Source organism: Pyrus communis, chromosome 8 (assembly GCF_041283825.1).
Source record: "Pyrus communis isolate YQ-2024b chromosome 8, ASM4128382v1, whole genome shotgun sequence".
Taxonomy (NCBI): Eukaryota; Viridiplantae; Streptophyta; class Magnoliopsida; order Rosales; family Rosaceae; genus Pyrus; species Pyrus communis.
This window is the reverse complement of record NC_142572.1, coordinates 3063095-3076373: the sequence shown is the minus strand read 5'-3', so window position 1 is coordinate 3076373 and position 13279 is coordinate 3063095. Positions and strand designations below refer to the sequence as shown.

Sequence of the window (13279 nt, the reverse complement as noted above, 5' to 3'; positions counted from 1 at the left end):
CCATAATACTAGTAAAAATTATATTATAACTTTGAATTAAAGCTAGGTGGTTAATAAGTTCAAATATAGGTAGTGGCACTAGGTCTTCATTTTGTTGGAGTTGTCTGTATATTTATTTTTATGAAACGAAGAGTTGTATGTAATTTTTTTTATATAACAAACGATATTATTTATTAAGAGGATGATGAAGTGAGTTAAATCTAACAATGAGCTACTAAAAATATGATTTAAATTCACCCTCGATGATAATCAAATTTAAGATCTCTAACTTACGAGAGCACTAAGTAACAAGAATTTATCTACAAAATGCAAGTATTATCTTTCATTTTTGGCCGAAATCTTATCAACAAAAAGCGGAATAGATGAATAGATGGGGTCCACACAAGGTTGAAGGGGAGTGTGGATAAAACGTGCGTTCCATTCCACCAATCAGAATGTAAAGCAATCCCAAACATACCAAAAGTCCGAACTCCCACACACAGAAGGAGAGAGAGTGAGAGGGTCAATTCTTTTGTATACCCACCACCAAAGTCTAAACCCACCCCCACTCCTCTCCCTCCTCCCCTCTCGAAACCCAAAATCCAAATCAAACGCCCGGCATTCCTTCCTTCCACTGCTCCAATCCCAATCCCAATACACACTTTTCCAATCTTTCACTCTTCTCGTATTTTTTTGAGCGTTTGAAAACGCCGTCTGGTTTGGGTCAATGGCGGTGTCGACCAGTTTCGCCGGAGCAAAGTTGGAGGCTTTGCTGTCATTGTCTTCGTCGTCGGCTGCCACGACGTCGTCCAGGGCCTCTACCGGTTCTTCTTTGGTGGGTTCTGTGAGGCCCATTAGGACTAGAAGGCTCCAAATTCAGAGAGGAGTGCGGTGCGAAGTGGCCGCTTCTTCTGATGCTTCTGCGGCGGTGGTTCAGTCTGTCGCTTCCAATGTCTCCGCTCTTGAGCAGCTCAAGACCTCTGCTTCTGACAGTACGTGTCCTTTTTCCCGTTATGAACTTTATTGTGTGAATTCTCTAATGGGTTTGTATTGGAATTGAATTTTCTGCTTGCAATTGTTGGTTTTGTGAATGTATTTGTTCTAAATAAGTTAATTCATCATGGTTTTTGGTGTATTTTTTATGGGGTTTTTTCCCCATATATATGTGCTTAAATTTGGAGATTGTTTGGGTTTAGAATTGCGTCATAGAAAGTTTCTCACTTTCCCAAGCATCTTTTCGGTATGAATTTTGAGTACAAGAGAAATCACAGCCATACAATGTTTCCGTAATCGTTGCGGTTCTGGATGTTCCTTGTTTTTAATCGTCGCGGTTCTATGATTCAGATGCTTTTGATGACCGTTGTTTGATTGTGTTTATTCGGATAATGTTCGGTTTGATTGTGTTCATTATTCAGGGTTATTTGCATACTTTATATAAGAACGTGTTTGGCGTACTGTTTTTTGTTTTTGTAATGTTGTCTGACTAAAGTTCCACAATTGTTCTTCTCAGGGTACACAAAGGAAAGAAGCAGCATTGTGGTCATCGGACTTAGTATTCACACAACACCGGTTGAAGTGCGTGAAAAACTAGCCATTCCAGAAGCAGAATGGCCTCGAGCCATAGGGGAGCTGTGTGGTTTAAATCACATAGAAGAAGCTGCTGTTCTTAGCACCTGCAACCGAATGGAGATATATGTTGTAGCTCTATCTCAGCATCGTGGTGTCAAAGAAGTTACCGAGTGGATGTCAAAGGTACTTTTCCTTTCTTTATATGTTGCTTTTGGCTTATGTTTTGTGGTATGGATTAATCAATCATCTTGTTTGACGTTTGAGAAAATGTTTGGTTTGTTTATTTTTAATTTATTTCTTTGAAACGAAAAATTACACTCAATTCCTTGTGGGTTATAGTTTGAGCTTGTACGGTGTTTCCTTTCTCCTGCTTATTTCTTGCTCTAATACATTACCTGACACTTTTTGCTTTTGTTTGCAGACGAGTGGAGTCCCTGTTTCTGAGCTATGCCAGCACCGGTTTTTACTCTATAATAACGATGCCACTCAGCACCTCTTTGAAGTATCAGCAGGTCTTGACTCTCTTGTCCTCGGAGAAGGTCAAATTCTTGCCCAGGTGAAACAAGTTGTTAAAGTCGGTCAAGGAGTTGTTGGCTTTGGTAGAAACATCAGTGGGCTCTTCAAGCACGCAATCACTGTGGGAAAGCGGGTTAGAACTGAAACTAACATTGCTGCTGGGGCAGTTTCTGTAAGCTCTGCTGCTGTTGAACTTGCCTTGATGAAGCTTCCTGCATCGTCACATGCTACCGCAAGAATGTTGGTGATTGGTGCGGGCAAAATGGGAAAGCTTGTGATCAAACACTTGGTAGCAAAAGGTTGCACAAAGATGGTTGTTGTGAATAGGACTGAGGAGAGAGTGGCATCTATCCGCGAGGAGCTGCATGGTATTGAGATCATTTACAAGCCTCTTACAGATATGCTTACCTGTGCAGCAGAGGCAGATGTGGTTTTTACTAGCACCGCATCAGAAACCCCATTATTTTTCCAAGACAATGTGAAGGACCTTCCTGCTGTAGGTCTAGACACTGGCGGTTTGAGGCTTTTTGTTGATATTTCCGTCCCCCGGAACGTGAGTTCATGTGTTGCAGATGTTGATGGTGCTCGACTTTACAATGTTGATGACCTTAAGGAGGTTGTGGCTGCTAACAAAGAGGATCGTCTGCGGAAAGCAATGGAAGCTCAGGAAATTATCACTGAAGAATCAAAACAATTTGAAGCTTGGAGGGATTCTTTGGAGACAGTACCTACGATCAAGAAATTAAGAGCTTATGCTGAAAGAATCAGAGCTGCAGAGCTCGACAAATGTTTATCAAAAATGGGCGACGACATATCAAAGAAAACAAGAAGAGCCGTAGATGATCTTAGCCGAGGAATTGTGAACAAGCTCCTTCATGGTCCGATGCAGCACTTAAGATGCGATGGGAGTGATAGTCGAACTCTGAGTGAGACACTTGAGAACATGCACGCTCTTAACAGAATGTTCAGCCTCGAGACAGAAATATCTGTATTGGAACAGAAAATTCGAGCTAAGGTGGAACAAACCCAGAAGTAAAGCTACAATGTCAAATTTCTTTCACGACACATCGACTTCCTCAAACTCGAATAAGGGGAAAACATCCTCACATTGTCATTTTCGTGTTCCTTCTTGTGTAATCTTCAACTCGATAGACAAATTGTGTTGGTCCTGGCTGGGGGATCTTCCAATTCATTCACTGGTGTAAGACACCGTAACATGATTTTTCTCTGGGAGTTGTTTATATGTCTACCACCACATGTTCGTAAGTGGCTGTTCGGCTTTGTATCGAAATTATGAGATATCTGTATTACTGTCAATTCCTGTAATTAAAAGTCATTTGTGATGAATGTGTATTGTAATTCATACTTTGGCGAAATTATTGTCCTGTTGTCTCTCATTAGTGAAACGCTGAAGGTTCCGATGAGGATCCTTAGGTGATCACCTGGATACAAGGTTCTAAAAAGCGTTAAGGAAAAAATAAAATGCAAAATAAAAGTCATCTATTTTTTGTTTAAGTGAGAGTTGTAACCTAAGCTCGTTAGACAGATGTCTGGGTAGGTTTAGGCGTCCTTTCTTAATTCTCATACATCTAAGGTTTAATCGGGATGGTGGCCAGCAAACTAGCGCCTAAGCAGATGCAAAGATTTTTAAAACAGTGCTTGGATAGCCTCTTCAAAGGTTTATTGCCCTGCCTCAGTTAAGAAGACTTAGAAATCAGGTCCATAATCTTCAGGAATCCTAATCCTTTGACTTCAACTCTAATAGTCGTAGAATTATCAGCATGACCACATTATTATTTGGTACCTAAATGAAAAAACATATCTTCTTTTAAACGAATGGTATATCACACCATTAATATTTTACATGTTTTAGGATTTATTCAACAAATAAAAATATGAGAAAAAATACACCATAAGTCTCATCTTGAATTGCCATTTAATACTACAGTCTGGTAGTATTTCTTTACATTTGTAAAAAAAAAATTTAGGTTAGATTCTCGCCAAAAGCGTATTTGAACCATATTATTGTCAGTCCATTATGAGGCTAAGCTCACCTATTATCCTTAACGTAGATAATATCGTTTTAAAAAAAAAAAAATGTCTCATCTTGAATTAAAACTTGAAAATGAATGGAATAAACGTAAGTGAACGTAGTAGAATTTTCCACTATTATTATAAATGCGATAGACATTATTTTGAAGGGCTAGATGACGGGATAATTCTCTAGTCTCTATCCGACTGTAGGTACTTCCGAGACAATGCCTTTTTCATCAGTGAAAACATAAATACGGTTGCAGCAAAAGTTGTCCAATCTAATGAATCCAGGTTTTAAGATGAGAACTGTAACAGCTGGGTTGTTCTTGTTGATTGTCGCTGCGGCCTCCGACGCAGGCTTTCCAACTAGCTCAGGCCAAACATATTTGAATTCTGGAAACAGTAAAAACGATGTTCAAATTTGTAAGTTTGTGTTTGATATATATGTATAAAAAGTTAGAACCGTAAAGTGTTGGAGAAAGAGAAAGAACAAACCTTGACCACAACATGCAGCATTTGTACATCCTTCGCTGACACAAGGAGGGTAATGAGGCCAAGAAGCTCCTACCATTTTCTTTGATTTGTTATAGTTTGATGCATTTGATCTTCTTCCTATGTGTGTGTGTATATATATATGTCTATGTCTGCACAAAAATGGTCCGCTAATTAATAAAATATTCTCATTAAATTTGCAATAATTCAGATGAATTGCATTGGTATTTTGCATTAATTCAGATGAATTGCATTGGTATATTTTTAGTAAAGGGTCCTATATTATTTGGTAGCTAAATGAATTTGTTAATTTCATAAATTGATTAGAGAAATAAGATCAATTAGCTTACCGTTTTAAGGAACGAATGCATGCATTTGTTAGTTTTTTTTGGTCAAAGGAAATTAGATTGATTACCATCGAAAAAATTACACAAAGGTGACCCGAATACATAAGGAGATGAGGAAAGAGACCCACCAAGTAAACAAAAGACAGCTCAATACATAAGGAGATGAGAAAAGAGAGTTACGGATAGAGATAGTGAATGAAAGGAATGGTGAGAGAACATGACCAAAAAAAAACATATTAAGATGGCGGAAAAACCACACAAGAGGTAGCAAAGGAGCCGTTGGCAAGAACATTATCCGACGGTTCAATGATTTTCTCAAAACTCATATCCCACTCGGTATTTAATCCTAATTTACCTTGTATTTTTATTCTATTCCTAGTCAGTTAATTAGTTTAAGCCGATCTCTTCAATTTGTTCATATGGTTTTAAGAGATAGTGAAGCCCATTATGTACTTATAGAACTTATATAAATGTGCTATAATGTAATGCTATGACTGAAGAATTGTGTTGTAGTGTAATTTTTAATACAATGGTATTTTCCTCTCATAATATTGAACGAGATCTTGAATTTGAATCCTCATCTATAACCGATAAAAGAAATACTGCAAACAACCATTCATTTTGCCAAAAAGAAGAGAAAATGCTAAAAAGAATTGCCGATCTCAACAACAATAATATCTCTTAAAATGATCTATTTTGTCATTCAAAAATCAAAAGCTACTCATTTGTTCATTATCTTTCACGTATAAGAATAATGAGAAGAATGTAAAATGAGAAAACATAAGTGCAAAAATCACCGTCCAACCGAAATAACTAAAAAAGCAACCAACTAAATCCACCCAAATGAATGTGCATGTATTGGTGCCTGGTGGGGGTACATTTTTCACCGGCCTTGTCCCTATCAACTAAAAGTTGATAAAATGAAAAGAAAAAGTGCTTTTATTTTCCCTTTAAAAACAAGAACTAAAACCTAGCATTTTCAAAGCCGTGCAAGTCGCTCACTCTATTCAGGGACTTCTTCATGATCGCCACCTTAGCCAGCTTCTCAGCCGCTCTCCAAGCCGAACTCGGTGTAAGCGGCTCCCCGTTTTCATCCACTACAGCGGTCGCCGCCACATCCCTTTCCACGCAGCCTCTCCGCCGTTGGATCATCATCATCATCTGCTGCTGCTCCTCCATGATCTTGTGCTGCCTTCTCCAATGCAGCTCTGAGAGCTCGGCTTCTAGGCCGCGCACGTACTCGTCAGCCGATACTGAGCCGGATTTCATGAGCAGAGCCCGAGCCGATGAAAGCAAATGATGCGCACTAGAGTAGTCATTGTGCTCAACCAATCTCCGCGACCCGGCTACCGCGCGAGTTGTAATAAACAGCCCTCTCAGCCGTTCGATCTTTGGACCCGAAGACGATCTCACGGTATCCGTGAGAGGCACGGAAAGTGCCTGTTCTTTACCATGCACAATCTCTTGAGTTGCAGGATCCTTGTAGAGACACCGGACGGACATTTCGTGTCGGGATCCACGAACTCCTAGAGAGCGTGGAACCCGCAACTCGATAGACAAATTGTGTTGGTCCCGGCCGGGGGATCTTCCAATTCACTCACTGGTGCAATACACCGTAGCATGATTTTTCTCTGGGAATTGTTTATATGTCTACCACCACATGTTCATAAGTGGCTGTTCGGCTTTGTATCGAAATTTTGAGATATGTGTAATACTGTCAATTGTTGTAATTAAAAGTCATTTGTGACTAATGTGTATTGTAATCATAATTTGGCGAAATTATTGTCCTGTTGTCTCTCATTAGGGAAACACTGAAGGTTCCGATGAGGAGCCTTAGGTGATCACCTGGATACAAGGTTCTAAAAAGCGCTAATGAAAAAACAAAATACAAAATGAAAGTTATTTATTTTTTGTCTAAGTGAGTCGTAACCTAGGCTCGTTAGGCGGGTGTCTGGGTAGGTACACCTAAGGTTTAATCGGGATGGTGGCCAGCAATCTAGAGCCTAAGCAGGGCTTAATTGGTGCTATGCGAAGATTTTTAGAACAATGTATTTGAACCACATTATTGCTAGTCCATTGTGAGACTAAGGTCACTCATCCTCCTTAATGTAGATAATATCGTTTATCAAACAAAAAAAAGAAAAAGAAAAAAAGGTCTCATCCTGAATTAAAACTTGAAAAGGAATCGAATAAACGTAAATGGACGTCATAGAATTTTCCACAATTATTATAAATGTGATAAGAAGATAGACATTATTTTGAAGGACTAGATGACGGGATAATTCTCGAGTCTCTATCCGACAGTAGGTACTTCCGAGACAATGCCTTTTTCATCAGTGAAAACATAAACACGGTTGCAACAAAAGTTTTCCAATCTAATGAATCCAGGTTTTAAGATGAGAACTGTAACAGCTGGGTTGTTCTTGTTGATTGTCGCTGCCGCCTCCGACGCAGGCTTTCCAACTAGCTCAGGCCAAACATATTTGAATCCTGGAAACAGTCAAGACGACGTTCAAATTTGTAAGTTTGTATTTGATATATATATAAAGTTAGAACCGTCAAGTGTTGGAGAAAGAGAAAGAACAAACCATAAAGTGTTGGAGAAAGAGAAAGAACAAACCTTGACCACAACATGCAGCATTTGTACAGCCCTCGCTGACACAAGGAGGGTAATGAGGCCAAGAAGCTCCCACCATTTTCTTTGATTTGTTGTAGTTTGATGCATATGACCTTCTTCCATTATATATATACATATATATATATATGCACAAAAATGGTACACTAATTAATCAAATATTCAAATATTCTCATTAAATTTGCAATAATTCAGATGAATTGCATTGGTAATTTGCATTAAATCAGATGAATTGAATTGGTATTTTGCATTAATTCAGATGAATTGCATTGGTATATTTTTAGAAAAGGGTCCTATATTATTTGGTAGCTAAATGAATTTGTTAATTTCACAAATTGATTAGAGAAATATGATTAATTAGCATTTGTTAGTTTTTTTTTTTTTTTCTTTTTTGGGGGCAAAGGAAATAAGATTCATTACCATCGAAAAAATTACACAAAGGTGATCCAAATACAATAGTAAGCACAAAGCAAAGGAATAGACCCACCAAGTAAACAAAAGACAGAGCTCAATACAGAAATTGAAGTCCAAATCAGAAAAACCTATATCCCACTCGTTATTTAGTTTTTTTTTTTCCTTAAAACTAAATACTTTTCATTAAATTTAGACCCACCAAGTAAACAAAATAAACAAAATTTAGACCCACCAAGTAAACAAAATACTTTTCATTAAATTTAGTTTTTTTTTCCTTAAAACTTTATATCCCACTCGTTATTTAATCCTAATGTACCTTGTATTTTTATTCTATTCCTAGTCAGTTAATTAGTTTAAGCCGATCTCTTCAATTTGTTCATATGGTTTTAAGAGATAGTGAAGCCCATTATGTACTTATAGAACTTGTATAAAAGTGCTATAATGTAATGCTATGACTGAAGAATTGTGTTGTAGTGTAATTTTTAATCCTATGGTATTTTCCTCTCATAATATTGAACGAGATCTTGAATTTAAATCCCCCTCTATAACCGACGAAAGAAATATTGCTAACAACCATTCATTTTGCCAAAAAGAAGAGAAAAAATGCAAAAAAGAATTGCCAACTTCAACAACCATAATATCTCCTAGAAGGATCTATTTTGTCATTCAAAAATCAAAAGCTACTCATTTGTTCATTACCTTTATGGCTCGTTTACATAGCCGTAATTAAAATTGGAGGAATTGGATTGTGGAGGAATTGAATTGAGGAAGAATTGAAATGAAGAGAAATCAGAATCGAATTCCCGTTGAAGCTATTTACTTAAATGTTCAGGAATCGGAATAGAAATGAACTTGAGTTCGTAAAAATTGTTTACTAATTCAGCTGAATCGAAATAAGAATTAATATAATTACTAAAATGCCCTTTTTTATTTCAGCAGGAGTCTTGTAACCATGCCGTGTTTTCAACCACTTCTCACACAACAACCACTCCAGTTCAGAGCACTGTAACAACATAGTTTGCCTCAGTTCTCTAATGCAACCTAACAACATCACATTAGCGGCAGCCAAGCTAGAAGAGATAGTAGGGAATTAAACTGATCAGCAAACATCTTAATCGTTCCAGGAGGATCAACAACCACTCCCATTGCATTTACTTCCTTATCGAAGTTCCAAATTGCATTCCTATATACAATACATCAATCGCAGGGACCTGAAGGATACTAAATAAACAACCCCATCTAGGATCAAGAAGAACAGTTTCCAAAGGGCATTTAAAACCCACAGTTGTCTTTATCCATAGTTGTCCTCATCCACCTCCTCAGCACGTCTTGCTTTTAACCTAGCCAAATTCATCTTCCCTGTGGAAAAAAAATTAACATTTTAAGAATCTAGCCAACAGAGTTGGCACCTTCTTGTGTTGCTTAACGAGTTGTTAGGCGTCCGCTCACTCCTATCGGCATCTTGTTGTCTTCCTCCAATGCCAAGCTGACTAGCCAAATTCATCTTCCCAGTTGTCTTCCTCCAACTCCAACGCCAAGCTGAAGCATATGTGAATAAGAGGGCATAATAGGAAACTAGAGTGCATTCCTGATTCCTTCACCATTCAGGAATCCAAATACCTCACTCATGGAGGGAGTCCAATTCCTCCAATTTCAGGAATTGAATTTCATTTTTCACGTGGATACAACACGCGGTTGGTTCTTCCAAATCGTGGTAAACACAAAAATTATCCATAATCAGAATCGGATTCTGAAGTTTCATTTTGATTACGGGTGTGTAAACACGCCCTTAATGTATAGGAATAATGAGAAGAATGCAAAATGAGAAAACAGAATTGCGAAAATCACCATCCAACCGAAATAACTGAAAAAAGCAACAAACTAAATCCACCCAAATGAATGTGCATGTGTTGGTGGGGGTACATTTTTTACCGGCCTTGTCCCTATCAACTAAAAGTTTGAAAAACGAAAAGAAAAAGTGCTTTTATTTTCCCTCTAAAAACAAGAACTAAAACCTAGCATTTTCAAAGCCGTGCAAGTCGCTCACTCTATTCAGCGACTTCTTCATGATTGCCACCTTAGCCAGCTTCTCAGCCGCTCTCCAAGCCGAACTCGGTGTAAGCGGCTCCCCGTTTTCATCCACTACAGCGGTCGCCGCCACGTCCATTTCCACACCGCCTCTCCGCCGTTGGATCATCATCATCATCTGCCGCTGCTCCTCCATGATCTTGTGCTGCCTTCTCCAATGCAGCTCTGAGAGCTCGGCTTCCAGGCCGCGCACGTACTCGTCAGCTGATACTGAGCCGGATTTCATAAGCAGAGCCCGAGCCGATGAAAGCAAATGATGCGCACTAGAGTAGTCATTGTGCTCAACCAATCTCCGCGACTCGGCTACCGCGCGTATTGTAATAAACAGCCCTCTCAGCCGTTCGATCTTCGGGCCCGTAGACGATCTCACGGTATCCGTGAGAGGCACGAAAAGTGCCTGTTCTTTACCATACACAATCTCTTGAGTTGCAGGATCCTTGTAGAGACACCGGACGGACATTACGTGTCGGGATCCACGAACTCCTAGTGAGCGAGGAACCCGCAACTCTACCAGCAACTCCCGCTCCTCCTCGGCGTACAAGTCGCCGAGCCGAACAGAAGCTGAGCCGTGCACTGCTGGCCCACCATTGCACGAATAGATGGCGGATATCTCAGCGGGAGCCGAGCCGGAATCGAAGCCCAGCTGAATTCTTAAGTCCTGGACAACCACACTCAGCAATCCCCCAACGCATTTGGCAAACGCGTCCTCAGCCGGCTCCTGGTTAAAGCCGCCGGTTTCGCCGAACCCGAAGGCATGAACCGGGATCTCAATGTGAGCAAAGCGGGTGGACGACACGTGGCCGGAACCTTGACGGTGATTGCCCGAATTTTTTGCCCTATCCTGACCGTCCGATAAGAGCATGATACTGGCAACCGGATTCTTCTCCCTCCGATCTTCAAGCACTTTTGTCGCCTTCCTCAAGGCATCACCCACACTCGAACCCTGACCGCACGCAAGCCGGTCAACGACTCTTCTAGCCAAACGTTGACCGTAAGCCGTCATTCTCCTCAACGGCAACAACCGTTTCGTCGTAGCCGAGAAAGCAACAATCGAAAGTCTGTCGTTGGAGCCGAGCGACAAAATGACCAAACGCATGGCGCGTTTCAGCATCTGGAGTTTGGCGCCGGTCATGCTTCCGCTGACGTCGAGCACTGTCACCAAATCGACCGGTGCACGGTGCGACGGGTTTAAAATCGACGGAGGCGGAGCCTTCACCCTCAACGCCACGGCATAAGTGTCGGAGCCCCGACCCGAAGAGAGCAAAGCGGATTCGGGCAAAATCCGCACCTGAACATTATTATTGGTTCTAAAATCTCTGCCGTTGATCTGAGCATCGGAAGATGAAGAGTTTGGATTGACGAAAAAGCCCTGGAACTCTTGGACGTCGTCGGTCTCGGGGTATGCGACGGTGTCATCTTCGTCCTCCTCGTCGTCGGCTTCCGGGATGGGGATGATCCGAGACGTTGTAGAGAGAAGAGACTCGTCGTCGTCGTACAATGGCTTGGACGAGGCTCTGGGTGGTGGCGTGGACTCCATTATTATCTTCTTCTCGACTTCGGCTGGCTTGGATTTGGGTTTCTGCTTTGGGGTGGTTTGACTTCGGACAACGTCGTTCTGGGCGTTGTTGTTGTTGTTGTTGTTGTTGAGGTTCTGGTGGATGGCGAGGAGAGGGACGTCTTTCCAGGTGGAGTTGCAGACGGGGCAGACAAGGATGCCATGGCTGCGGACATGGGCAGCTATGCAAGGGAAGTGAAAGGCGTGGCCACACTCCGCCGTGTAAATGGCGGTGCCTTGGCCAGTCTTGACGCTGTTCAGGCATATCCCGCAGCTACTCTGCAGTAGTTCAAAACACATCGAAATGAAACAAATTCTAATCAACTGGGCAACAAAATGATTAACAAATTAATGGGTGGATTAATGATTAATAAGAGAGTTAATTACTCGAAACTTGAAGCTGTTACGGAAGAGGGAGAGCTTGAGAGGGGATCGAGGAGAAGTCGGGTTGGAGCTCGAGAGAAACGACGTTCTACTACTCTTTGGAGTAGTGGTTTTGCACTCAAGTTTTCTGGGATTTTCATGGTCGCCAACCTGGGTTTGCTGCTGGGGCTGCTGGGTTTGCAATCTCGGGGTAGAAGGGTTACTGCCACCGGAGAAGAAGCCAAGCCTGGTGCAGCTTCTGGGAGTGGGACTTGAGCTGGGGCTTATCTTTTCAGAGAGTATGGATTCATCGGCTGGATCTCGAGGGATTGTAGTGCAAAAAGCTCGCCTCCAACCAGTTGCCATTTATCAATTCAAACCCAGAAAAAATAAAAGATCATAAAAAGAAGCAAAACAATATTATATAAGATATGTAAATATAATATGAATCTAGCTTTTGTTTAACTTTTGTAGAACAGAGAAGGAGGAAGAAGAAGAAGATACGGAGAGGAGGGCAGAAGACAAAAGGGGAAGATGGGATTTAGGAAGAAGAGAAGAAAGAGCATGGGATCAAATGAAATAAAAAGCAATGAGACAAACTAGTACTGGGATTAATAACAAGGTAAAGTGAGAGAGAGAGAGGAGAGAGATAGAGATAGAGAAAGAGATAGAGAGAGAGAGAGAGAGGTCCTCTCTGCTCTGGGTCTGATCTGTAGACTTCTTTTTTTCTCTCTCTCTTCCCTACTGCTTTGGCTTTTTATTGGTTTTATTTTTCCTGTATTGAGAGCACCAAAAAGATATCTGCAACCAAAAGACTATAGATCTACTGCTTCTCTCTCCTCTCTCTCAGTCTCTCTCTCCTAACTCTCCTTTACGTGATCAGATTCAGAGATTTTCTGAAATCCAATATTTATTTAATTATTTGTATTCGTTCGAGAAGGTAATTTAGGAATAGGAGAAATTAGGTCGTTTCATTTTATTTATTTGCATTTTTTTGCATTTTTGGCACATTGATAAAAAATAAAAAAAAATATTTCTTCATTCGACACACTGAAAAACTTTTCCTTTTCATCCTCTTTGTAAGAGAAGAGATTATGGTAAATTTTGGGCAACGTGATTCTTATGGAGATGACATGTCATTTCAAATTTGACCCTTGGTCGGATAAGTAGAAATGTGACGGTGGCAAATGGGAAAAATGGAGTACATGGAATGAGACTTGGTGGTGTGGTAAAAGAGGGGAAAATGTAGTACATGGAATGATATTAGGTAGGGCTGTGGAATCCGAT

The 13279-nt window shown here is 40.6% G+C and overlaps 2 protein-coding genes across 3 annotated transcripts; one reads left to right on the top strand and one right to left on the bottom strand.

Moving 5' to 3' along the window:
- Positions 1 to 431: 431 nt before the first annotated feature.
- Positions 432 to 3411, top strand: LOC137718000 (glutamyl-tRNA reductase 1, chloroplastic). The gene is made up of 3 exons (XM_068457526.2): positions 432 to 971; positions 1490 to 1731; positions 1970 to 3411. Exons 1-3 carry the CDS (start codon positions 707 to 709, stop codon positions 3098 to 3100), a joined length of 1638 nt encoding a protein of 545 aa, XP_068313627.2. The 5' UTR covers positions 432 to 706; the 3' UTR covers positions 3101 to 3411.
- A 2474-nt stretch (positions 3412 to 5885) lies between these two features.
- LOC137717951 (E3 ubiquitin-protein ligase WAV3) lies at positions 5886 to 12872 on the bottom strand. 2 transcript variants are annotated; one of them, XM_088699198.1, is made up of 3 exons: positions 12017 to 12826; positions 10437 to 11908; positions 5886 to 6345 (listed from the first exon to the last, which is right to left on the bottom strand). In XM_088699198.1, the coding sequence occupies exons 1-3, from the start codon at positions 12356 to 12358 to the stop codon at positions 5901 to 5903; spliced, it is 2259 nt and encodes a 752-aa protein (XP_088555324.1). In that variant the 5' UTR covers positions 12359 to 12826; the 3' UTR covers positions 5886 to 5900. The 2 variants fall into 2 exon arrangements, with proteins under 2 accessions (XP_088555324.1, XP_068313563.2); XM_068457462.2 differs by lacking the exon at positions 5886 to 6345 and having other exon boundaries at positions 9822 to 11908; positions 12017 to 12872.
- Between the last annotated feature and the right edge of the window lie 407 nt (positions 12873 to 13279).